At 54.9% G+C, this 26,171-nt stretch overlaps 2 protein-coding genes across 3 annotated transcripts in view; one reads left to right on the top strand and one right to left on the bottom strand.

Annotated features, from left to right (window-relative positions):
• Window positions 1-26,171, top strand: part of OTUD7A (OTU deubiquitinase 7A) — a 78,526-nt gene that overhangs the window by 6,011 nt on the left and 46,344 nt on the right. Inside the window, 1 exon segment of the mRNA XM_070400297.1 lies at window positions 16,108-16,247. The gene's annotated coding sequence lies outside the window, so the exon portion shown is untranslated.
• Window positions 334-26,142, bottom strand: CHRNA7 (cholinergic receptor nicotinic alpha 7 subunit). 2 transcript variants are annotated; one of them, XR_011469117.1, is made up of 11 exons: window positions 26,019-26,142; window positions 25,656-25,795; window positions 15,307-15,351; window positions 13,083-13,192; window positions 11,461-11,540; window positions 10,739-10,906; window positions 9,453-9,647; window positions 8,359-8,445; window positions 7,588-7,697; window positions 2,282-5,540; window positions 334-1,014 (listed from the first exon to the last, which is right to left on the bottom strand). XR_011469117.1 is itself a non-coding variant. In XM_070400298.1 (10 exons), exons 1-10 carry the CDS (start codon window positions 26,062-26,064, stop codon window positions 5,001-5,003), a joined length of 1,521 nt encoding a protein of 506 aa, XP_070256399.1. In that variant the 5' UTR covers window positions 26,065-26,142; the 3' UTR covers window positions 2,229-5,000. The 2 variants fall into 2 exon arrangements, 1 of the variants encoding a protein (XP_070256399.1); XM_070400298.1 differs by lacking the exon at window positions 334-1,014 and having other exon boundaries at window positions 2,229-5,540.

The following is a 26,171-nucleotide window of genomic DNA, read 5'->3' as shown; positions in this document are numbered from 1 at the left end:
ATTAATACTAGCAAGGAAAGACCCCCTTCTTATGCTAACTAGCCTGGGAACTAAAGATCCCTTAGAACTTTGCAGTCCATCCTCCAGGCCTCTTAAAATGCTTTTCTCTGTGGGTTTTTGCCCCCCCCCCCCCCCCCACCGGTCTGGTGCCTGGCCCTGCAGGTGTCAGCTAACTATTTCCTAGAATAAAATGCTATTAAGTTCTGAGTTTCTTTTTAAAAATTATATTTTTTATCCAGAGAGGAAGGGAGAGGGAGAGAGAGAGAGATAAAAGCATCAGTGATGATAGAGAATCATGCATCGGCTGCCTCCTGCAGGTCCCACACTGGGGATCGACCCCACACCTGGGCATGTGCCCTGAGCGGGAATCGAAACCATGACCTCCCGGTTCATAGGTTGATGCGCAACCCGTGAGCCACACCAGCCGGGCAAATCCTGAACCTCTTATCAGAAACACCCCTCAGTGGAAATTGGTGCCTGTCTGGTTCTGCTTCGGTTGCCAGTAGAAGAAATGACGTGCCGAAAGGGCAAGGCGGTTGTCCGGCGCTGCTCCCGTCAAGTGTTAACATCTGCCGTGTTGATTCCTAGTTATCGCAGACGGGCATCGTAAGGACCCAGGGGATGCATCACTTCTGGGGTAGACTGTCTGTCATCCGTTGAGGGAGGTCTAATCAACTGTGAAATAACCATGAGGGATGATGCATTGACTGTCTTTCCTGAACCCCAGTGAAGGAGCCTTCTTCTTACATAAATCTTGGCTGAGATAGGACAGTCTGACATCAGGACAAGCAAGAAAAATGTCCGGCTCAGGGGTTGCGACGTCCAGCAGGAACATGATCTTTCTTGAAATAGGAACGATAAATAAAGCTGATCCGCAGTGGGGCTTCGTAAACAGCAATATGTCTCTTGTCTGCGGAAGGGGTTGGGCGGCCAGTTTTTTTCCCCACGTGGAATCCTATAGATCTTGTCAGTGGCTTCAACCTTCTGGGAGTTAAATGCTTGGCTGCTCTGGAGCTGGGATAGAAGAGCAGATTTTAGCGTAGTCGGAAAGGGCACAGAATAGAACAGAAATATCTCCGTACGTCAGTCAAAGTATGTTTATCGTTTTGTACACCCATATATGTGTTTATCTATCGGTTGATATGTGTACATAATGATAAGGACAAACCAGAACAAGGCAACTTCTTTTTTTTTTTTTCATCTTTGGAAAAAGTCAAATCGACGTTGGCAACCCTTGGTGATGAGTGAGTAATGGGTGTGCGTCTTGCTAAGGGATTGTATTTGTTTTCATTATCTTAGTATTGCGGGGCTGCTCTTGGCATCTTTCTGGCTGCCATTTACTGGTTGGGTGGCCTTGAGCAAGTTAGCTAATTTGTATGTGTTCTGGTTTGCTTCTCTGTAATCTGGAAATACACCATCTATTCAAAGGGTTATTGCGGAGGTTAGAGACGAAAAGCACTTTGTGTAGTACCTGGTATGAACTGTTCTGGGAACGAGTGGTAACTTTCAAAAGTATTTAAAATATATATGTGTGTGTGTGTGTGTGTGTGTGTGTGTGTGTATGCATATGTATATTGATTGATTTCAGAGAGGAAGGGAAAGGGAAAGAGATAGACACATCAGTGATGAGAGAGAGTCATTGATCAGCTGCCTCCTGCACGCCCCCTACTGGGGATGGAGCCCACAACCCGGGCATGTGCCCTGATCGGGAATTAAACCAGCGACTTCCTGGTTCATAGGTCAACGCTCAGCACTGAGCCACACCAGCTGGGCTCAAAAGTACTTTTTAAAAGGGTCATTTGTTTCTAGATATTGAACACTCATCTGATTTTATGAAAATCAGAACTCCTAAAGTATAGCTGGAGAAGAGTTATAAATGAAATATCAAAATAATTTTTGACAGTGACTTTTTAGCCATTGTTCCCTGAATTCTCACAAAGACCCTATTATTACTGTGTGTGTGTGTGTGTGTGTGTGTGTGTGTATGAGAGTATGTGGGGCGGGGGGGGGGGTTAGTTGAGGGGAGTGTTGACTTGCAGATATTCACATTAATATGAATATTTGATACTAATATGAATAAAGCCTGAGAAATTTGAAGGCATGCATGGAGAGATAATAAAACAGAAATAGACCCAAACATTTAAAGACCTTTAGTCTACCAAAAGGTGGCATTTTGAACAAGTGGGGAAAGGATTATAATTGTATTGCCAAAATGTACGGTTATCTATTTTATTACACAAGTGACCAACCATTTGGAGAAAAAAAAAAATTGCATCTTTACCTCCATTACCTGCAACAGATGAATTCCAGGGAGTTAGAAGATGTAAACAAATGGAAGCATGAAGATTTAGAAGAAAATAAGAGTAAGTTTATTTATAATCTCAGAATGGGGAGGGTCTTTTAAAACTAGAACCAAACTCCAGGATCTACAAAGGAAAATATGATCCATTGACAGCATAAAACTTCACACTTTCTATATGCCAATCAGTCAATAACACCAAAGGCAAATAAACAAATAAAAACACTTCGAGACATAAGACAGGAAGAGTCCCAAGTGCACAGGCGAATTCATTAAGACAACGGCTTCTGTTTTCAGGCATTCACTTTTCTAAGCACACGCCCTTCTCCTCCTTACTCCGTTCTTAAATGGCAGAGTCGTTTTGGGTCAAATACGAGCTATTTTGTTCGCTTGTCTATGTTTTTCTCTACAAAATACAAAGCCGCAAAGACTGTTTTCAAAAGCAGATTTGTAGTAGGGATCAGTTTTCAGAGAGCAAGAAGAAATGAAGGGCTCTCTCTCTCGTTCTCTCTCTCTCTCTCTCTCTCTCTCTTTTCTTTTTTAATCCTCACCCTAGGATATGTTTTCCATTGATTTTTGTTTTGTTTTGTTTTAGAGAGAATGGAGGGAAGGGGGGGGAAGAGAGAGAGAGAGAAACATCAATGTGAGAGAGGTGTTTATACCCTGACGGGGTCTGGGGAATCGAGCCTGCCACTGAGGTATGTACCCTTGACCTGGAATCAAATCCCAGATCCTTCAGTCCGAGGACTGGTGCTCTAACTAACCACTGAGCCAAACTGGCCAGGGCTGTAGCATTTTCTTTATACATCAAAACATTCTACTTGTTTCTAAAGGTAGTTTAATAGGAGGGAGGGAGGGGGAGAGAGAGAGAGAGAAAGGCTCTGTGTTGTTTGTCCCATGTAAAATGGATGAACTCTGAGGACAGTGTGATTTGGGGATGCTCTTATTTATCAATTTTATTGTAAACAAGGTGTCCGTTCTGAGCAGGTGCACACACACACACACACACACACACATAGCATGGGCAAGCCGCCATCCTCAGTGCAAAGCAATCTATGTGCGTCACCCAGCAAGGCGTGAAATAAATGGCTGGAGATGTGTATGCAATTTCTTTTGCTCTGGAAAATCAAATCTTTGCTCATGATGGATCCATCTCGGGGCTTAGAAGCAAATTAAAGACCCTGAAAGGGGTGTGGCCGGGGGGGGTGGGGTGGGGAAGGAGGGCTTAAAGCTTTCAAGCTCTGAGCAGTTCTGGATGAGACAGTACAACGGGCGATATTTTCTTGTGTCTCCCTCTGGTATTATTAAAAAATAAGAACTATGCGAAGAAGCAAAGTGACTACTGTCAGCTAGAGCATCTAAGCCAGCGGTCGCCAACCTTTCGGACCTCACAGACCACCAGTGGCCTGCGGACCACCGGTTGGCGACCACTGGGCTAAGCAGTGACTTCTGGCACCGTGGAAGTTTAAAATGAAAGTTTCCTTGGCTTTCAAAGCACATCTCCAGGGAGCCCACCCGTTCGGCCAGCTTTCTAATGCATTCTTTTTTAAAAAATATATATTTGCTAGAAGCCTGATGCACAAAATTCATGCAAGAGTAGGCCTTCCTTCCCCTGGCTGCAGGCACCGGCTTCCCTCCGGCACCCAGCACCCGGGACCCAGGCGTCCCTCGCAGCCCCGGCTTCGTCCGGAAGGACATCCGGTCTAATTAGCATATTACATTTTTATTAGTATAGGTTGATGTCAGAGAGGAAGGGAGAGGGAGAGAGAGATGGAAACATCAATGGTGAGAGAGAATCATGGATCGGCTGCCTCCTGCACGCCCCCCACTGGGGATCGAGCCCGCAACCCAGGCACATGCCCTTGACCGGAATCGAACTCAGGACCCTTCAGTCCCCAGGCCGACGCTCTATCCACGGGGCCACACCAGCCAGGGCTGACGCGTTCTTTTTAAACGATGGATTCGCTTGGCTCTGGAGAGGACGCCGGGCTGCTCGTTCTGATGGAACCCGCCCGTCCTTTGGGATTTGCCGCATGGAGCAGGCTCGCTGAACTCCCCCGTGTCCCCGGAAATCTGCCTGCCTGGCCTGGGGCCCGGCCTTGCCCAGACGAGGCGGGCGGGTGGCGGAAATCAGGCAGGGGAAAAGGTCACGGACAAGGTCCATATGTCTCTCTCTCTTTTTTTTTTTTTTTTTTTTAACATTGAAACAGCACACCACGGTTTCTCTCTACCAACTCTCTCTTGTCACTAAAATCTCTGAGTCGTTGGAAAACCAGCTGGTTAGGTTTCTAGGTGTCGGGAGGGAGTGCATGTGGCTTATTCTTACGGGTCCAGTCCGGGGCTGTGCACAGGCAGAAGCGGGGAGGGGGAGGGGGTTGCTCACATGGGCCTTGGTGGCGAGGGACATGCAGGCATGCGGTACCAGCCCCGAGGCCCCGAAGCTGCCCTGGCCACCAGGGCTCACCAGGGAGCAGGGACCAGGCCCAGTGCCCTGTCAGGGGTCCCCCCGACCGGAAGGATGCTCCAGGGATGTCCAGCTGAAAGGATTTAAAAAAAAGAAAAAGAAAAAAGCGCCGACTGACATCCTAAGACCGAGGGTGACCAGGAGACGTCACCGACAGGCCTGACAGCCACCGGCTCGCGTCCCCACCCGCCCGCGCGCGCGCGCGCCCCCCCCGCAGGCCCCGGGGCCAGCACCCCATTAGGCAAAGTCCTTGGACACAGCCTCCACGAAGTTGGGCGCGGACATGAGGATGCCGATGGTGCAGAGGATGGTGAAGACGCAGAAGGCCATGAGGCACAGGCGGTCCACCACGCAGGCGGCGAACTTCCACTCGCTGCGCACCGCCTCGCTCTCGTCCTGGCCGCGGAAGCGGTTGGCCAGGTAGCGCACCTCCTCCAGGATCTTGGCGAGGTCGGGGTCCCCCTCGGGGGCCGGCCCCCCGCCGTGCAGCAGGTGCTCGTCGTGCAGGTGCGCGGGGGAGCAGGCCAGGCGGCCGCACACCACCCCGGAGTCGGGCGTCGGGGCGCAGTGCAGGCCGCCGCCGTCCAGGCCGCGGAAGCCGATGTAGAGCAGGTTCCCGCCGCCGTTGGCCGTGGCGGCGGCGGGCACGGCGCTCAGCTCCACGCTGGCCAGGCTGCAGCGGCGCGCCCGGTGCTGGCAGGCGGGGCGCACCCTGTCCTCCCCGGGCCGCTTCATGCGCAGGAACCACGCGCACCAGTTCAGAAGGATGACCCTGGTCTGGGAGACACCGTGGGAATGAGGGGCGGCCAGGGCCCCCTCCCCCTCCCCCCCCCCCCCCCCCCCCCCCGACCGCAACCCCAGCCCTGCCCGCCCGCCGCCCACCTAGGAACCGGGAGGTCGCGGTTCAAGTCCCGGGTTGCAGGCTTCATCCCCTGTAGGGGGGGGGTGCAGGAGGCAGCCGATCTCTGATTCTCTCTCATCCTTGATGTTTCTCTCTCTCTCTCTCCCTTCCTCTCTCTGAAATCAATAAAAATGTATTTATTTTAAAAAAATCTTAATAAAAGCAGGTGCCGGGGAAAAGATTGGAGAGGTGTCTGGGGCTCACGGGTGCTCAGTTGTCAAGTCTTGTAAGTTGTCTTTTTTTAAAAAAAATATATATTTTATTGATTTTTTTTACAGAGAGGAAGGGAGAGGGGTAGAGAGTTAGAAGCATCGATCATCTGCCTCCTGCACACTCCCTACCGGGGATGTGCCCGCAACCCAGGTACATGCCCTTGACCAGAATCGAACCTGGGACCCTTCAGTCCACAGGCCGACACTCTAGCCACTGAGCCACACTGGTCAGGGCCTTGTAAGTTGTCTTGACATGTATTTTTTTTTAATTGATTTTAGAAAGGAAGGGAGGGAGAGAGAGAAAAGCATTGATGTGTGAGGGAGACATCGACTGGCTGCCTCCTGACCTGGGTCGAACTTGCAATCTTTGGGCTCAGGGGACAGCGCGCCAACCATTGAGCCACCCGGCCAGGGCGGTTCTGACCTATTTAATGACCAGAACTGCTGGGTGTTTCTTTCGCCCGAGGGGCTCTGGGGGGGGGGGGGACACCTCAGGCAGCAGAGGTGTACGAACCGAGGGAGCTTGGGAACCTCTAACATAATGCGTTAGGCGGCCGGGAAGCCGGGATAAAAGGGGATACGCAGGAAGGTGCTTTGAAACCTCTGAAGCAGGGCTTCTCGACCTTCCCGGACAGGGTCAGATAGTAAGAGTTCTAGCCTGAGGGCCGTGAGGCCCTGCTTTTACCCCGCTCTGCCGACCGGCAAAACCAGTTTTAAACAGCCTGTTGAAAAAAAAATAAAAAAGAAAGAAAGGCAGGCCGGCTGTCTTCCGATAAATGACATTTGCAAGAGCACTCTGTGGGCTGGATGTGGCCTGTCGCCCAGCCTCCCCCAGAGGCCCCGGGACGCTGGGGCCGGAGCTGGAGGCAGCGTGTTGGGCATGAGTGCCTCTGAACCGGAGGCCGCGGGGCCCACGGAGAGCGGGGCCGCGGCGCCGGCAGCTTCTCCCGCCACGTGGGGTGGGTGGGTGGGTGGTGGGGGGGGACTTTGCATCCCCGGGGCCCGTCTCAAGCTAATGTGATCCCTCCCGCCCAGTCGGGGTTCCATTCCGTGGCCCGAGTTGTCAGCTTTCCAGGCAGAAGCATCTCCGAAGGGAAAGGGTGCTCTTGGCACCGGGTCACCCTGAGCCGGTGGCCCCTCTGTCAGGTCGCGGTTCTGTCTCTGGCTGTGCAAACGCCACAGAATGCCCCCGCGCTCGGCGGCGCCTTCGTCACAGCCACAGATCGTCCTGAACCGCCCTGGGGGGCTCGTTATGTGTCAGATGCCCCGGGAAGAGAGAAAAACGTGGGGTGTTATGTAAACGAGAGAGAGAGAGAGAGAGGCCTCACATTGCGCTGGCGGTCATTGGTTAGAACATGGTCTTGTGCTGAGAGGCGAATAATTATTGCTTTTAATTAAGATTGTTTTTTTTCTGGGGCAGTCAGCACCACTCAGTCATTAAAAATGGTTTGGGCCCGGCCAGCGTGGCTCAGGGGTTGAGCATCAACCTAGGAACCAGGAGGTCATGGTTCGATTCCCGGTCAGGGCACATGCCCGGGTTGTGGGCTCAGTCCCCAGGGTGGGGCAGCTGATCCACGATTCTCTCTCATTGATGTTTCTATCTCTCCGTTCCTCTCCCTTCCTCTCTGAAATCAATGGAAAATGTATTTTAAAAAACCAAGTTCGTGAGCCACCCCGGGCGCCCCCTTGGGGGAGAGCGGGAGGAACGCACCCACTTGGGCATCTGGCCGCCGTCAGGGTCGTGGTGGTGGTACTGCAGCACTATCACTGTGACGACCACGGAGAGGCCCACGATGATCATGGTGCTGGCGAAGTACTGGGCTGCGGAGAGAACAGGCGGCTGAGGCCCGGCCGCCGGGGCGGAGGGCAGAGGGCGGACCCGGAAAAGCCCAGCCTTGGATCTGTCCCAGCCCCAGCATGTCCGTCCTGCTCGCACGTCCTCACAGCGGGTCGTCCCAGGAAACAGCTGCTGAGGGTGAAAGTGGGTGCCCTTCCCGTCCTAAGGGAGGATCTGTGGGGGGACGGTGGGTCCAGCGGACACAGTGAACCTCTAATGCAGTGGTTCTCAACCTTCCGGCCCTTTAAATACAGTTCCTCATGTGGTGACCCAACCATAAAATTATTTTCGTTGCTACTTCATAACTGTAATGCTGCTACTGTGATGAATCGTCATGTAAATATCTGATAGGCAGGATGGTCTTAGGCGACCCCTGTGAAAGGGTCACTCGACCGCCAAAGGGGTCGCGACCCCCAGGTTGAGAACCGCTGCTCTAATGGCTCCCCAACAAGCACGAGGGGGGATTAGGGAGGAGGGGGCCATGTCTGCATCTTAGACCCGAACAGCACTGCGGGACCCCCCACGCCCCTCACCTGTGCCCCAGTGAGCAGAGGCCATGGACCGCCCTGCACAGTGACAGCAAGGCCTGGCCTCGGGCGGAAGCCGGGCGGTGCCGCTCCCCGGCCCGTGCCTGGAGGCCCTTACCTATCAGGGGCACCGAGTCGGACGTCGCCGGCATGATCTCGGCCACCAGCAGCATGAAGACGGTGAGAGAGAGCAGCACGGTGATCCCTGAGGCAGAGACAGGGCGCCGGAGACAGACGGGCCTTGAGGCCTCCGTTCCCTCCAGCGGGGGCCCCACCCGGAGGTTCCAACCACTAGAGCAGCGGTTCTCAACCTTCTGGCCCTTTAAATACAGTTCCTCATGTCGTGACCCAACCATAAAATGATTTCCGTGGCTACTTCATAACTGTCATGTTGCTGCTGTGATGAATCATCATGTAAACATCTGATATGCAGGATGGTCTTAGGCGACCCCTGTGAAAGGGTCGTTCGACCGCCAAAGGGGTCGCGACCCGCAGGCTGAGAACCGCTGGTCTAGAGGGTGGAGGGAGGGGCAGGAGGTGTCTAAGGCGTTCCTGAACACAAGGGCCTGGTTTTCTGTGTTTCGGGGGGACGGGGGTTCCAGAGAAGCCCCGGGAGGAGTCGGGTTTAGGAGCCGGAACTTTAGAACCACACAAAATGCATCATTGACGTCAGCGCTAGTGTCTCTCTTTTTCTTCACGACATATGCAGAGGAGGTCAGGGTTCGATTCCTGGTCAGGGCACATGCCCAGGGTTGCAGGCTCCATCCCCAGTGGGGGGCGTGCAGGAGGCGGCCAATCCGTGATTCTCTCTCATCATTGATGCTTCTATCTCTCTCCTCTCCTCCTCTCTCCCTCCCTCTCTGAAATCAATAAAAAGATATTTATTTACAAACAAAAAGCAGGATGGGGTGTCAGAGGGGAGAGACCCCAGGCCCCTCAGGGGAGAACGGGCCCCTTCCAGGGTGTTCCCACCCTCCTTGTAGGATCAGGGTGTCCCGTGAGGGCGTGGCATCCGACCCGGAGGCGATATCAGGAGCCTGTGTGGTCAGGGAGACCTCCTGGGCTAGGAGGTCAGTGTGTGATGTCACACAGACCCCCCGCCCCCCAACATCTCTGCACCCAGAGCCCCTTGGACCGGGCGCTGTCCATGGTGCTGAAACCCAGGCAGCGCCCTTGCGTCCCCTCTGGCTCCCCAGGAAGGCGGGCACTCACCCAGGGAGATCTTCTCCCCCGAGTCCGCGGGCAGCAGGAAGACCAGCAGGGCCAGGGCGGAGATGAGCACGCAGGGGATGAGCAGGTTGAGGCCGTAGTAGAGGGTCCGCCGGCGGATGGTCACCGTGAAGGTGACGTCGGGGTAGGGCTCCTTGCAGCATTCGTAGAACCGCTCGCTGCGCTTGCCCGGGATGCCTCCGTGGGGGCCGGGAGGAAAGGGACACACATCACCCTGCTTGTTTACGGCACCGCGTCTGACACGCACACACAGCCATGGAGCTGATGTCCCCCCAAAATTGGGGGCCGGCCGGCGTGGCTCGGTGGCTGAGTGTGGGCCTATGAACCAGGAGGGCACGGTTCGATTCCCTGGGTTGAGGGCTGGATCCCCAGTAGGGGCCGCTCAGGAAGCAGACGATCCATGATTGTCTCTCATCATTGATGTCTCTCTCTCTCTCTCTCTCCCTTCCTCTCTGAAATCAATAAAAAATACATTTTTTAAAAATTGGGTAATTGGTGTCTGAATGAGCACTTCCTGGTTTACCACAGAGTTCTTTAGGAGTGTATTAGTGATATTTGAACAGCTTAGCAGGCTGTTTTGATGGACTGGAATTACATGCGCTATAAACTGAATGTCTGTGTCCCCCCAAAATTCATGGGTTGAAACCTAACCCCTAACATGGTGGTGTCAGGAGGTGGGGCCGGTGCGGGGTGATGAGGTCAGAAGGGTGCAGCCCTCCTGGGTGGGATTAGTGCCCTTGTAGCCGAGACCCCGGAGAGCTCCCTGCCCCTCCGTCATGGAGACGCAGTGAGAAGGCAGCTGTCCATGGATCGGGAAGCTGCCCTCGCCAGACACCAAATCTGCTAACACTTTGATCTTGGACGTCCAGGCTCCAGAACTGCGAGGAATAAATGCCTGTTGTTTATGAGCCACCGAGAGTGGACTAAGCCGCCATGACGATAAATATCACACTGTAAACTTTACGCCAGTATAAATGCAATCTGCTGTTGTCCGGCGTGACGGTAGGAGCAGAAGATTCGCAGGATGTACCGATGCCTATCCTGGCACCGGCTCATTTAAATGGTTATGACCACAGTCCCCCTGGGAAGCACCGAATCTTCTCATTGCCTTTGCGTCTATTCCTGTCGCCCTCGGGGAGTCATGGCGAGTGCCGCAGGGTGCAGTAAATACACCGAAACGCAGAGTGGAAAGTCCCAAGCTGCTAAGCAAGCCCGGGAACACAGCCGCTCTCCTCCGGGCAGCGGGCCCCCCGCCCCGCGGGGCTCACCTATGAGGTCCCACTCTCCGTTCGGGATGTAGCCGCTGATGTCCGCCTCCTGCATCTGCAGATCCAAGGACCACCCTCCGTAGGACCAGGACCCAAACTTGAGTTTGCACTGCTGCACGTCGAACGGGAACCAGCGCACGTCGATGTAGCAGGAGCTCTTGAAGATGCCTGCGGGGGCCACGGGCACTGTCAGGGGAGCTGGCGAGGTGTGCGCCAAACCCACAGCAGCCTCGCTCTGCCAGCAGGATTGGGCATGGGAGCTGCCTTTGTGGGAAGAGTAGGGAGGGTCCTCAAGAGCTTAAAAACAGAACGACCACGTGACCCGGCCGTCCCACTTCTGGGTACGTATCCAGAGGAAACAAAACAACCAGCCCATGTGTTCACCGCAGCATCATTCACCACAGGGAGGGCGGCACCTGGACAGCAACATCCGGGGAGCAACATCTAGGGGGCAACACCGAGAGCAACATCTGGGGAGCAACATCTAGGGGGCAGCACCGAGAGCAACATCTGGGAAGCAACATCTAGGGGGCAGCACCGAGAGCAACATCTGGGAAGCAACACCTGGGAAGCAACATCAGGGGGCAGCACCCGGAGAGCAACACCTGAGGGGCAGCCCCTGCCCAGAGCTCAGGACTAGCTCCCAGCTCGTGGGAGCAGAGGCAGGATGAACGCCCCTCACTCAGCTTGTCGCTGTAGGAGAGCCGAGGACGCAGCCTCACCTGGAGGGAGGTACTGGCAGTGCCCGGAGGAGTTCACCAACACGTTGGTGTGGAAGGTGGCGTCAAATCGCTCGTCGGCACTGGGAACGGGAAAAGGGCTCCGTGAGCTGGCACTGCCCCCGGGGGCCTCTGGGCTGTCATGACCGGGTCCCCGGCAGCTTGGAGGGGCTGCCGCCTGTTCCCCGGCCACGGGTCTGAGAGCGCCGGACGCAGCCGGCCTGGGAGACGGGTCCCCAGGGGCCGCCACCCACCCCCATTTCACAGAGATGGAGAGGGAGAGAAGAGACATCGATGCGAGAAACTGCCATCGGTCGCCTCCGTACCAGCCCCCGACTGGGGACTGAACCAAAATATGTTTTTAAAAAAACAAACAAAATTTCCTTTTGTGTTTAAAAATATTTCACAAAAATCCAAACGCTCCCACGCGGCTGAGGCGGCCGCCCGCAGCTGCACAGCTCAGGGGCCCAGCTCTCCTGGGCCCAGGCTGCTGACCACCAACACCAGCGGGGCCTGGCCTCGGTCCAGGGGAGACCATGACAAGCCACCCTCACTGGGCTCAGAACGACCCTTGAACCGCTGGCTTGAGGAAACGCAGAAGGAAGCAAGCAAGAAACCCCTGGCTCAGCACCTGGCGCGCCTGCTCCTCTTGGCGCCCGCCCTCTCGGCGGGCAGCCCGGCCAGCTGGCTGGCAGCATCAGCCTTGTCCACCATCCGTCAGGGAAATGAAGCAGCCCATCCCCCAGGACAGACGGCCGGTCTGCAGCAAGCGGCCTCTTTTTAAAGAATATATACTTCTACGATCTCAGAGAGGAAGGGAGAGGGGGGGAGAGAGACACCCAGGATGAGAGAGAATCATCCATCGGCTGCCTCCTGCACGCCCCCTACTGGGGGTTGAGCCCGCAACCCTGGCATGTGCCCTGACCGGGGATCAAACTGGCGACCTCCTGGCCCATGGGTGGACGCTCAGCTAACTGAGCCACACGGGCCGGGGGGAACTCTCTCTAAGAAATATTTAGCTCCTTGTCACTTTCTAGGCCTCATTGCAACAAGATGCCCTGCATTTGCTATGCAGATGAGCCAAGAATTTCAAGGCTCCTAGAAACTGACCCCGCCTGGATACCTGTCTTAGGGGCATCTGGTCTACCAAGCAGACGGCCTTGGGTTACCGACGAGCCCCTCATTTCTTGCCTTCTCAAAGGCCATTTAAAGCCCTCACCGGTTTGGCTCAGTGGATAGAGCGTCAGCCTGTGGACTGAAGGATCCCAGGTTCGATTCCAGCCAAGGGCACATGCCTGGGTTGCAGGCTTGGTCCCCAGTCTGGGGCGTGCAGGAGGCAGCCGATCCATGATTCTCTCTCATCATGGATGTTTCTCTCTCTCTTTCTCTTTCTCTCTCTCTCACTCCCTCCCTCTCTCTCTTCCTCTCTGAAATCAATAAAAATATATTTTTTAAAAAAGAAGAAACTGTTAATAAAAAAAGGGGGGGGGGCATTTACAACGCCCAGTGGGAGCAGTGTTCCGAGTTATAGATACGAGATCAGGCACATCCACCGAACGCTCAGACACACGCCGATCGCTACCCACATGCCAGCACACAGCCGCCCCTCCTCCCGCCCGGCTCACCTGTTGTAGAGAAGGATGTCCGGCTTCCAGATCTGGCCGTCGGGGAAGCGCACGGTCTGCACGCCCGGGTACTCCGACGTGTTCCACTGCAGGTAGTGATCTGTCCAGGACTGACACCCACAGTGCCGTCAGGCGCACGTGTGGCCTTGGCCACTGAGACTGATCTAGGACACGACTAGGCAAGCTCAGAGCCAAGAGGAGTGAGCCAGGAGGTCACGGTTCCATTCCAGGTCGGGGCACAGGCCCGGGTGGCGGACTCCGTCCCCAGTAGGGGGCGTGCAGGAGGCAGCCGGTCAATGATTCTCCCTCCTCATTGATGCTTCTATCTCTCCCTCTCCCTTCCTCTCTAAAATCATTTTTTTTTTAAAAAGGGAAAGAAAAAAACATCACCTTTAACTAGGTTGCTAACATGGCCCCCAGCAAGTCCCAGCTCGCTTGTCTATGACCCCAATGTGTGAAGTGACAGAGTTCAGAAATGAACAAGAGAAACGCGTTAGAAATAAATACGGTTGCCCTGGCCGGTTTGTCTCAATGGAGAGAGCGTTGGCCTGTGGGACTGAAGGGTCCTGGGTTCTATTCTGGTGAAGGGCACATGCCCGGGTTGCGGGCTCGATCCCCAGTCGGGGGCGTGCGGGAGGCAGCCGATCCATGATTCTCGCTCATCACTGATGTGTCTCTCTCTCCCTCTCCCTTCCTCTCTGAAATCAATACAAACATATTTAAAAGAAAGAAAGAAATGCGGTTCACAGCCTAACATCTGCCATGTGGATGCTGTTGGGCCCATAATCAGAATCAGGAGGTAGAAAGGAATAGAGACTCTTCTCAGGAGGCTTGGAAACAGCCAGGGAGAACGACCGTATTCCAAGCTCGGAGAAGACAGGTGTTTTTTTTCCCGACTCGGTGACAAATGTCCCCCGTTTTCAAAGCAGCAGCCGGGAGTGTGGGAGTGGCCAGAAAGTCCCTGCAGGAACGGAGAGGCGCCCGCCGCCTCCCTTCCTGGGTCAAATCAGATGACGGCGGACAGGCCCCCCGAAACAATACGCGAAGCCCTGGAGAACCCCCACGGCTCCCTCCCAGGACCAGAAAGAGGCAAACACTGACATCAGCCGCTTTCTCCTCGGACCGAATCAAGGGCGAGTGGGACGATGGGAAGACAAGATCAATCCCCCGCTGCCCAGGAAGAATTGATCGAGCTGTTGCCGTTCACCTCTCTGCCTCTTCTCTTCGGAAAGCACAGAAGCACCGCGCGTCTGCAGGAACATTCGCTGGGGGGGGGGGGGGGGCGGGGGGCCTGGGGTCCAGGAGGTGGATTTAGATGCTGGGACCAGGGGTTCAGCAACGTGAAGCCCCTGGAGCCCAATTTCCTGTCCACACGTCCACCTTCCCCTGGAACCCCGGCCTTCCACCTGCAGCTGCTCTTGTATTTATCGTGTATTTTTTTAAAAATATATTGTATTGATTTTAGGGAGAAGGGAAGGGAAAGGGAGAAAGAGAGAAACATCGATGGGCTGCCTCCTGCACGCCCCCTACTGGGGGATCGAGCCCACAACCCCGGCATGTGCCCTGACCGGGAATCAAACTGGTGACCTCCTGGTTCGTGGGTCAACACTCAACCACTGAGCCACACCGGCCGGGCTTTAACCTTCTTTTAGACTGTCAATCACTCAGCCTGATTGCAAGCGGCTTGGAAGTGGCTGAGTAAGTAAACGCCAATGAACGGGGCGAGTTTTAAAGCAAGCGAAGCGGAGGATGTCTCTGCAAGAACGAGCCGTGATTAGAGGGGAGTTTATTTACGGAGCCTCAGACTCGAAACAGTGCCTGGTCACCCAGGTACGGGTTCTCCTGGCAATCCGCACCCTTCTGGGCAGACTGCCAAATCTTTTCCTTTTAATCCTCACCCGGGGATATGTTTTCATTGATTTTTTTATAGGGAAAGGAAGGGGAGAGAGAGGAGAGAGAGAGAGAGAGAGAGAGAGAGAGAGAAGAATCGGTGGGAGAGAGAAGCATCAGTCGGTTGCCTCCCACACACGCCCAGACCAGGGATGGAACCCACAACCTAAGTAGGCGTCCTGACTGGGAATCGAACCTGCAGCCGTTTGGTGTCCGGGACGACAGGCCTGGCTTTTCTCCCAGGGCCCCTGCTGGCCCTGCCGACCACACACGAGCGTCTCAGGGGCAAGGGCAGGGACGTCGGAGGGCGAGGGCTGCCCGGGCCTCCACTTACCATCTGCAGCCAGATGTTGGTGGTGAGGACCTGGTTCTTCTCGTCCTTTAAAGGGGAGAGAAGAGACTTGTGACGGTGGTAGACACGGCTTCCGGGAGGGCCCGGCACCGCCGCCCAGAGAGCAGGCTGGTTCCTGGGACTGTGGGGACATGGGAAGGCGCCAAGCCTGCCCGAGCCCACAGGCCCAGAGGTCAGCTTCCCTCTGCGTTCGGAGGAAATACGCATTTGTCATCAAGCCCTGACAAACGGTTGAAAAGTATCAAATAGAAAATGAAAAACCCCGCTACCCCACCACCAGAGGTGGCACCGGCGAATGGTTTAGCTTATTTCTCTTTCTATTTTAAAAATCATTGATGTACCTAAAAAATTAAATTGGGCACAAAGTCCAATTTAAAAAAAAAAAAATCCTTGCCTGAGTATAAGTTTATTGGTTTTACAGAGAGGGAGGGAGAGGGAGAGGGAGAGGGAGAGAGAGATAGAAACATCCACGATGAGAGAGAATCATGGATCGGCTGCCTCCTGCCCGCCCCGCGCTGGGAACCGAGCCCGCAACCCGGGCGTGTGCCCGGACCGGGGATCGAACCGTGACCTCCTGGTTGAGGTCGATGCCCAGCCACTGAGCCCCTCGGGCGGGGCAAGAACCTGTTCTTTTTAATGGCCTTAAAGTGAGCCAGTCCGTGTTCCGCGCAGGTGGCTGGCTTGCTTTTAATTGCGTCGTGTCTGTCTTCTCGGGGGAAAAGGGCTTCTGTGGTTTGGGAGCTGATTGCTACCGATCTAATTAAAAGGCTTTCTTCTTCCCAGCATCCTGCCTGAAACCTCATTAGAGCGGAACGGGCTTCTGTGGAGCGCGGCGGGCGTGGCGCTCAGACGGCAGCATCTCGACTGCAATCAGCGCAGCGCGTCCGGCCGGCGGGCACAGTCTGCGAGTGTCCTGGTGCCAGGTAGGGACGACTCCGGGGGACACGCCCACGGAACCGGCAGGCAGGCTGCTGTCTGCATTCCCGGAGGGGGTCCCCGGCCTCCCCTCCCCGTCCAGGGGCACCTACTCGCTGGCTTAGCCTCTCAGCTCTCTGTCTGCTCCATGACAAGGTGTCACAGTTCCTTCCCGCCCCCCCCCGCCCCCCAGGGCAGTACCCCCTCCTCCCTCCCCAGATTCCTACATGGAAACGTAACCCTCACTGTGAGGGTATCTGGAGGCAGGGCCTTTGCGGGGTGTTTAGGTCAGGAGGGTGCAGCTCTCACGACTGGGATTAGTGCCCTTATCCAAGAGACCCAGGGCCCTGGCCGGTGTGGCTCGGTGGTTGAGCATCGATCTGCGAACCAGGAGGTCATGGTTGGATTCCCGGTCAGGGCACATGCCCGGGTTCCAGGCTCAATTCCCAGTAGGGGGCTTGCAGAAGGCAGCCGATCAATGATTCTCTCATCATTGATGTTTCTCTCTCTCTCTCTCTCCCTTCCTCTCTGAAATAAATAAAAATATATTTAAAATAAATAAATAAGAGAGACTTGGGTTAGATCCCTGTCCCCATTCAAGGCATATACAGAAGGCAACCAATCAATGTATCTCCCTCACATCATGTCTTTCTCTCTCTCCCCTCGCTTCCACTCTCTTTTGAAAAATAAGCCAATGGAAAAAATATTCACTCACTCATTATTCACTTATCCATCCACTCATTCATTATTCACAAATACATACATTCACTCATTCATACATTCGCTCATTCATACATTCACTCATTCATCATTCACTCATTCATACATTCACTCAGTCATACATTCACTCATTCATCAGTCACTCATTCATAGTCACTCGCTCATTCATACATGCACTCATTCTTACATTCATACATTCACTCATTCATACATTCACTCATTCATTAGTCACTCATACATTCGCTCACACATTCACTCATTCATACATTCACTCATTCATTAATCACTCATACATTCTCTCAGTCACACATTCACTCATTCATACATTCACTTATTCATAGTCACTCATTCATTAGTCACTCACTCATACATTCACTCATTCATTAGTCACTCATATATTCACTCATTCATAGTCACTCATTCATTCACTCATTCATAGTCACTCATTCACAAGTCACTCACTCATACATTCACTCATTCACTAGTCACTCAGTCATTCACTCAATCATTCACTACTCACTCATTCATTCAATGAATGTTGATGGAGCTCTTCCTGTTTGAGGCATTTATGCCAGGATGACAGGTATAGGGGGTCCTAAACCCACATTGTTCCTGAGCTCATGGGGTGGGGGATCACACAATTCAACATGATAGAAATACAACCACAGTAGTGACAGGCTCTAGAGACGGAGCAGGGCACCGTCACAGGAGAGGACAGAGAGGCAGGCTTTCCCGGGGGACCAGGAGCAGAGGCCTGTGGAGGAGCCTCCCCCGTACACAACCATGATCCCGGAAGCAGGCTCGTGACTTCTAACAGTTACGAGAAACGTCTGGACGTCACCCATCTCCTGAGAGTAGCTGAGGAATTCTGGGTCCCAGGCTAGCGACTGACACCCGAGGGAACCCTTTTCTGTGTTCCTCACCAAGGCGGTCCGTGTGAGGACATGGCAGGCAGAGTCGTCTCGTGGCTCAAACGACAGATTACGGGTTGTGTCTCAGCTCTCACCCTGAGCCCTGTGCTCAGGGCCAGGAGTGTGGCTTATTTCACAACTGTGCTAAGCACCGGGCCGGCCTGGCTCGGTGGCTGAGCGTCGACCTATGAACCAGGAGGTCACGGTTTGATTCCCAGTGAGGGCACATGCCCGGGTTGTGGGCTCGACCCCAGTAGGGGGTGTGCAGGAGGCGGCCGATTCATGATTCACTCTCATCATGGATGTTTCTCTCTCTCCCTCTCCCTTCCTCTCTAAACTCAGTAAAAATATATTAAAACAACAACAATTGTGCTTAAGCAGCCCCCTTCCCTCTTGGTTATAAAGGTGATATGTGCTCCCTGCAAAAAACACCAGACGGAACAGAGACACTCAGAGTTACGTGTGGGGGCTCCCTCACAACCCCCATGACTAAATGAAAGCAGTGGCAGTATGGACTGCTATGTGTATGTGAGAGAGAGAGCGAGAGAGGGAGAGAGAGAGAGAGGCATTTAGAAAAATGCGCTCTATTTAAGGTCCCGCCCCGTTATTTTCAGGGTGTCGTTTGCTGATGTCCCCGGTGGTGAGGGTCACGCACCTTCTCTCCTTTTGCCCATTTTCCTACCGGCTTGCCTCCTTGGCCTTATGGATTGGTAGGAGTTGGTTTCTTATTCTGAATATAATTTTTTTTTTTTGTCGGCTCTCATATCTCGCTGACTCAGGGAAAAACACCCTCTCAACTTATTCCTCTTTAAAACGGGGGGAGGGAGGGGGGGAATGTGGTCGGTGGAAAGACTAAATGAGGTAGAAGAAGTCGTTCTCGCCGTAAGCTCCAGAGTGCCTCGTAAATGGGAGTTTGTATTGCCCAGCAATTTTCCGTGCAAACAAGAATGTAGACACAGCGAGATCTACGGTTATCTGTTTCTTCCGACGCCTACACAAGAGCCCCGAGAAAAGCGCTGGCAGCTCTGCAGAGTCCTGAGGAGCAAGGCTGCCCTGTCGCTTCGGGAAGAAGAATGGCCGTGGAAATGCAAGACAGCACTTTACACAGCGCCGGGGGGAGCTGTGCTCCAAGCCCACACACGACTCTTCCGGAAGATTGATTTTAAAAAGCATTCGATACTTATAGTGTCTTTTAAAAAGTATTTTAAATATGTTTTTATTGACTTCAGAGAGAGAAAGGGAGAGGGAGAGAGAGATGGAAATGTCAACGATGAGAGAGAGCCATGGATGGGCTGCCTCCTGCAGGCCCCACACTGGGGATGGAGCCCACAACCCGGGCCTGTGCCCCTGAGCGGGAATCGAACCGTGACCTCGTGGTTCGTAGGTCGACGCTCAACCCCTGAGCCACGCCGGCCGGGCCAACATCATGGGAATTTCTATTAGACTTCCCTCTTCTCTGAGTAGAAGGCTACCCAACCCTAACAAACCGAGGGGAGAAGAGAGATTTCCGTGGGCCTCCCTCCGTGTCAGGGATGAAACATGGGCTCGGAGAGAACGGAACCCTTGGGAAACACCGCCGGCAGCCGACGTGAAAGGCAGCGTTTACAAGAGAGATTCCTGCGGCAGACGCGCCCATGATCCCCAGTCTGTGCAGCCGGGAGCGCGGTGCTGTTTGTGTCCCAGAGCCATAGAGGGGCTGTGAGGGACAAAGCTCATTGCATCATAAATCAGGACCCGCTGTCGAGGGGCCTTGTAACCGCGCTTTCACCTACCATTGCCCTTCTGACGTCGGCAGTGAGGAGCGAGGGGCTCTCCCCAACCTCCCGGGAGGACGGTGAGAACCGCTGGAGAGCCCGGCCGGTGTGGCTCAGTGGTTGAGCATCAGCCTATGAACCAGGAGGTCACTGTTCAATTCCCGGTCAAGGGCACGTGCCCGGGTTGCGGGCTTGATCCCCAGTGTGGGGCGTGCAGGAGGCAGCCGATCCATGATTCTCTCATTACTGATGTTTCTGTCTCTCTGTCCCTCTCTCCCTTCCTCTCTGAAATCAATAAAAATATATCTTTTTAAAAAGAGAAACAAACATAAAATTGGAGAGTAGTTTCAAGACCCCCCCCAAATGATCGCCGTAATTTTTCACATACGCCTGGGACACAATTTAAAAATAACCAACCAGGCTTAGCCGCGTCATGAATCATTTCAATAAACGCTTTTTAAACATTTTCTAAAATAAAAAACTGGAATAGGGATTGAATATGCAGTGATGATGAGAGTTATGTAATAGTGGGACAAGAATACAATTTTATCTTAAAGCTCCTATTGGTTTAGGGCTTGGCCTATTTGTGTCATTTTTAGATTAATGCTTGCTAATTATTGTTTAAGGCGCCATAATGCTGTTAGACCATTTTAATATTTAAATATGTTTTTAAATATATTTCTTTATTGATGTCAGAGAGGAAGGGAGAGGGAGAGAGAGCGATAGGAACATCAATGATGAGAGAGAATCATGGATTGGGTGCCTCCTGCACGCCCCCTACTGGGGATTGAGCCCACAACCCGAGCATGTTCCCTGACCAGAATCAAACCCAGGACCTTCCAGTCCGCAGCCCAATGCTCTATCCACTGAGCCAAACCAGCTAGGGCCATTTTACTAATTAAGTATTTCTCTACACATCCTATAACCACAGAGAAAAGATAGGAGGGACTATACTGATGTCTTGAGTAATAGTAATTTGGGTAAGCACCTCCTTAGTCCTTTTTATTGTTTAATTTGGTTTGCAGTCTTAAAAAGTAACACTTCTCACCCGGCCGGTGTGGCCCAGTGGTTGAGCGTCAACTATGAACCAGGAGATCACAGTTTGATTCCCGGTCAGGGTTGCAGGATTGATCCCCAGTAGGGGGCGTGCAGGAGGCAGCCTATCAATGATTCTCTCTCATCATTGGTGTTTCTCTCTCTCTTTCCCTTCCTCTCTGAAATCAATAAAAAATATATATTTTTAAAAATAACACTACTCAAAACATTACTAAGATAATGATTTCATTGCACCTGGGACTGTCTTCCTAGACCAGTGATGGTGAACCTTTTGAGCTCGGCGTGTCAGCATTTTGAAAAACCCTAACTTCACTCTGGTGCCGTGTCACATACAGAAATTTTTTGATCTTTGCAACCATAGTAAAACAAAGACTTATATTTTTGATATTTATTTTATATATTTAAATGCCATTTAACAAAGAAAAATCAGCCAAAACAATGAGTTTGCGTGTCACCTCTGACACGCGTGTCATAGGTTCGCCGTCACTGTCCTAGACTGTGTTCAGGGTGTGTGATTTTCACAGCTAATATGAAAATTAAGTTAGCGTGGCGGCATTTTTAAATACCAGCCAGTAAATGCAAACCTGTAAGTCTGACAAGCCAGAACAGAAAGCCCCCACAGAGATATCAGGGAACATACACGCCCGTCGGATCCTGGGCCTCCCCACCACGCCTGCCATCTGCCGTAGCAAACCCCAAACGCACCACCGCGGGGTGCTGCTCTCTGGTGGCCAGAGCTTCCCAGAAAGGGCGTCTGCAACCCAGACTCTACAAAAGACCCCAAGCCCCTCAGGCATGACCATGTGCCTTACGTATATGCCTGCATAACTGCGCACTTATTTTATGCAAATCCACACGTGGGATGGCCTCTAGACGTGTGTGCACCGGTGAGTGACTGAATGGCAGGAGTTAAAAAGAAATAGTGTGGGGACGGTCGGCAGTTCAGCGCCTCCCATGTACATCGATTCACAGTGACTTCCTAGGTATTATCTCCTTCCCAGCCCACAAAGTAAATTCATTATCGCCGTGCAGTCAGGGCATGCAGTCAGGGGTCCTTGAGGTCCTGCCACTTAACACATCTGTCTGTGTACCGACGTGAAGTTTATATATCACGGCTAACAGGTCCCAAGTGCCCCTGCAATCGGCCCTTTTCTCCACATTCCCATGGGGACTCTTCTAGTTTCGACCTCCTCGTCCCCTTACACTTTCCTCCTTTCTGTAATCTATTATAGATTCCTATAGTCTATAACAGATTATAGAGTTCTATAATGATTATAGAGTTCTATAATCTATAATAGACTATAGAGTTCTATGATCTATAATAGACTGTAGAGTTCTATAATGTATAATAGACTATAGATCTCTATAATCTATAATAGGCTATAGAGTTCTATAATCCATAATAGACTATAGAGTTCTATGATCTATAATAGACTATAGACTTATGCGATCTATAAAGATTATAGATTTCTATGCCCCTTTGACGATGCATGTTTTGTCTTTCAAATGTTTGCACGTCTCCTTTTATTCTCTGTCATTCATGCTGGTTGGATTGGATACAAATGCCGTGGTTTGGACCGTTTCCACTTCTAGGAAAATATGCTACGGCAAGCTGATTTTGCTGCTTCACCAACACCCTGGCACTCGGCCGCCTGCCGCCCTTGGAGATGCCCAGGCTGGGGCTCCGTGCAAAAAGCTAAACTCTGCGGAGGCCCCCAGACACCTCGTCCTCTACACTCCTCCCGTCTCTGCACTCACCTCCCGCGGCCCCCTCCTTCCAAAAGGAATCCCACGCTTTCCCTTGGACACACTCTGGAGCCATGCCCACCCACCCCGGCTGGGAAGAAAACATTTCCTCCTGTGTGAATCTGCAGCGCTTGGTGTAGGCACTTATGCTAAACTAGAGGCCCGGTGCACAGATTCGTGCACTGGTGGGTCCCTCAGCCTGGCCCGCGCCCTCTCGCAATCCGGGACGCCTCAGGGGGCGTCAGGGGATGTCTGACTGCCGCCTTGGCTCGGTAACCGAGAGGCTCATGTTGCAGCTGCGCCTGTCAGTCAGCTGAGCGCCCCCTCCCCCTGTGGGAGCGCACTGACCACCAGGAGGCAGCGCCTGCATTGAGCATCTGCCCCCTAGTGGTCAGTGAGCATCATAGCGACTGGTCAGACGGTCCTTTGGTCGCTTAGGCTTTTATACATATAGCGAGAACCCTGGAGTTACCTGTCCGTTTCCCTCGCCCCAATGTGGAGCTCTATAAAGTAGAAACTAGCGCTGATTCACGGATGAATCCCAAGAACCGAGCAAAGTGTAGGAGCCAAGCTCAGTGGGTGACTATGTGCGGAGTAAACCAACGCAGCAGAAAGGATCTTCCACAAGAATAAAATGTGAGCATCCCCGGTCATGTGCTTATCACCCCAGCGTGGGAATCTCTGCTGGGGAAAGGGGGGGGGGGGGGCAGTAAGAAGATGGGAGGGGCAAGGGCGCCGTCTCTGATACAGCCCGTCCCAATGCGCACGCGCCCCGGAACTGAAACAGCGAAGGGAGCCTGGTGCCCGGCAGGACTTCCTTCCCGGGAGCCCCCGTCCGAGGGGAAGGCAACGGTCTGCGTGCCTCACCGTCCCGGATAGAGCCTTCCCTTCCCCCAGATCTCAGGCAGCCCCAGGCCACCCGCTGCAGCTCGGCCGGTGCAAATAAACTAGCTGATGTGGTTCTGCAAGAAAAGACACCGACTCTAAAGGAGGCACAAGGCGGTACCAGCTGCCCCTCGGGGTACTGGGCACCTCGTGGTGGTGCCCGTCTCTCGCGGTACTGGCGAAATCTCGCGATACTGCTGCGTGTCGCGATAGTGACAGCGTCTCGCGATACTGCCTGCCTCTAGTGATGCTGGCAGCCTCTGTTTTTATTGAGAGGAAGGGAGAGAGACAGAGACATGGATTTGTCGTTCCTACTGCGCTATCCGGCCAGGGCCCAGGCAGGTCCCTCAGTTCCTCTTGGGTGAGTCTGCGGCCTGTGCATCCGGGACTCTGCGTGACCCTTGACCTGGGAGGTCTGTGGCCGCGTGGGCCTCTGCGGGTGGCCGTGTCTCGGGCCGGCCGTGGCCATTTGCCCCCTGACCTTGGGGGCATGAGAGGACGTCCAGCTGCACCGAATCCGTGTCAAACCTCCGGCTGTAAGGACGTGTGAACAGCATGAATCTCTCCGGTCCGCGAGCAAGGTCTGTCCTCCCTTTATTTCTATCCTGTTCCGTTTCTTCAGCGCCGTGTCGCTGTCAGAGTGCAAGGCCGCCTTCGCGAACATGTGTTCCTGGGTATTTTATACTTTTTTTTTTTTATGCGAGTGGACACGGGACTGTTTTCTTAATTTCTCTTCCTGCTCATTCATTATCGGTGCGGAGAGATGCGGCCGGTTTCGTAGATGGCGTTTCCGACAGATTTGCTGAGGTCATTTATTCGAACGGCTTGTTGGCGGCGTCTTCGGGATTTTCCGTACAGGGAGGGCCAGGCCACGGGAAAATGGTGGCCGTTTTCCTTCCTCCTCTCCGGTCCGGGTGCCTTGGGTGCCTTTTTCTGGTCTGACCGCCGAGGCTGGGACTGCACCGCAGGGACCGCGCGGGGAGTCCCCCCCCGCCCCCCACTTCTCGTGCAGGGGGACCCAGGTGTGCACAGCGCTGCCCCCAGGCCCCTCCGCGCGGAGCGTTCATTCCCACGGTCCCCGGGCTGCCCCCAGGCTCCTCCATAAAGTCCCTGCCTCGTCTGTCCGCGGTGGAGACAGTGCCCGGTGCGCAAGCGCCTCGAGCGGGCCGCACCTGCGGGCGCCACGTGCCGGTGGTTGTGCAAGCAGGAGGGCGAGCCGGCGCATGCGCTCAGGGCTCCTCGGGGCGCCGCGCACTGCCTGCTGGGAGGAGCCGCGCGCGCGCAGGGCGGGAAGCCGGTGACTGTGCGGACCGCACTCTGCTCCGCGCTCCCGCTGCTCCGAGGCCCAGAGCGCCAGGCGGGGCGGCCGGACCCTCCGCGGTGACCTGTGGACCCTCCGCGGTGACCTTGCAGGTGGGCCAAGCCGCAGGGGGGAGTGGGGGGTAAAAGGGGTGGAAGGGCCGCCGCCCACGGCGCTCAGGCCGGACAGGCCCTCGGCCTCCCCGGCGCCTCTGTTCGGCCTCTGGCTCCTGCGTGTTGTGCAAAGCTGGTCCCCGGGCGCCGTCGTCTCCCGGGAGCGACTGCTCTGTGTCTGGTATTGGATTTCGCTCGCGGGCGGGGACGGTGCAGCGCCCTCCTATCGCGGGCCACTCGGCCCCCCGCGTCCTGCCTGGTTGCGGGGCTCTGACCTGTCACCCGCCTTCTGATCCCGCTCATTCGGACCCGCTGCCGGGCTGTGGTCGCGCCTCTTCCCCACCCTGCTCTTCCCTCCCCTCCCCCTGCACACCCTGACCCCCGAGCCCCCCCGCGCGCCTCAGGCGGGTGCCTGAAGGGACACCCGGGGGCGCCGGAGGCTGCGTGCCTCGCTCACCCTCCCGGCAGGACAGTCAGCACGACCCTCAGCAAAGAGGCAACACATGGAAATTTGGCGGGGGGCGGGGGGGGTCCCAAGTGCGCACAGCTCGCCCCCTGCCTGGGCATATGAACCAACTGCGAAGCCCAGACCCAGGCCCTGCCCACAGGAGCTTCATGCCACGGGCGGCAGAACCATCTGGAAATGGCTGGAGGGCGCTCACTCCACTTGCGGGCTGAGATGGGGGCGGTGGGACCCTGCTGTCGCTGGTCCCGGGCCCGGGAGACTTTCTCCCGGAGTTTCTAAGCACCAGGCACAGGTGGCCGCGGGTGGGGCAGCGTCACTGGCGCCTCCTTGGCAGGCGGGGAGACTGAGGCACGCAGCCGCCGGCAGGCCCCCCTGCCCGGGCCAGCTAGCGGGTGGCGGCCCAGCCACACCGCCCCCGGGGCCCTCGGCGGGGAGGGGGCGGCCGCGGCCGCGCGGGGGACTCACCACGTCCATGATCTGCAGGAGGCTCAGCGAGAAGTGGACGGTGAGCGGCTGCGAGTCGTTGGCCACCGGCCTCTCCAGGGGGTTGTAGTTCCTCACCAGCTCCTTGTAGAGCTTCCTCTGGAACTCGCCTTGCAGGGACCCTGGGGAGGGGAGAGCCGGCGGCCGCTCAGGAGAGGCCGGCGGGGTGCGCCTGACGCCCCCCTGCCCGCCATCCCCGCCTCCCTCCCCGCGTAGCCCCCGATGCCCCCCCCCCCATGCCCGTAGGGACCCCCGAAGCTGGCCCGGGCGCGGGGCGCTCTGAGCCGCCGGGTTGCGCCGGGAGCCGGGGAGGCGGCGCGGAGTGCGAGGTGCCCCAGGGCTTACCGTGCAGGAGCGACGCGGCCAGCACCAGCCACACCGAGCGGCGCATGGTGGCTCCCCGAGCTGCCGGCCGGCGCGGCGCCGGGCGTCTCCGCTGTCAGCTGTCAGCCGGGCCTGCGCCTGGGGCCGCCGCCACGGCTCCCCGCTCGGCGCGCG

The sequence above is a fragment of the Myotis yumanensis genome, unplaced genomic scaffold (genome assembly GCF_028538775.1).
Source record: "Myotis yumanensis isolate MYYU_CA2020_CCGP unplaced genomic scaffold, mMyoYum1.0.hap1 SCAF_20, whole genome shotgun sequence".
Classification (NCBI taxonomy): domain Eukaryota; kingdom Metazoa; phylum Chordata; class Mammalia; order Chiroptera; family Vespertilionidae; genus Myotis; species Myotis yumanensis.
Note: the sequence above shows the minus strand (reverse complement) of the source record. Positions and strands in the feature narration are given on the sequence as shown.

Excerpts from the sequence above, each read along its gene's own strand:
- CHRNA7 (XM_070400298.1), bottom strand. The coding sequence starts at position 26,064 with ATGCGCCGCTCGGTGTGGCTGGTGCTGGCCGCGTCGCTCCTGCACG. Across the intron at positions 11,541-13,082 it reads GACATCCTTCTCTACAACAG|TGCCGACGAGCGATTTGACG; the intron begins GTGAGCCGGGCG and ends TCCCGTTCCCAG. Across the intron at positions 9,648-10,738 it reads CGGAGAGTGGGACCTCATAG|GCATCCCGGGCAAGCGCAGC; the intron begins GTGAGCCCCGCG and ends GCCCCCACGGAG.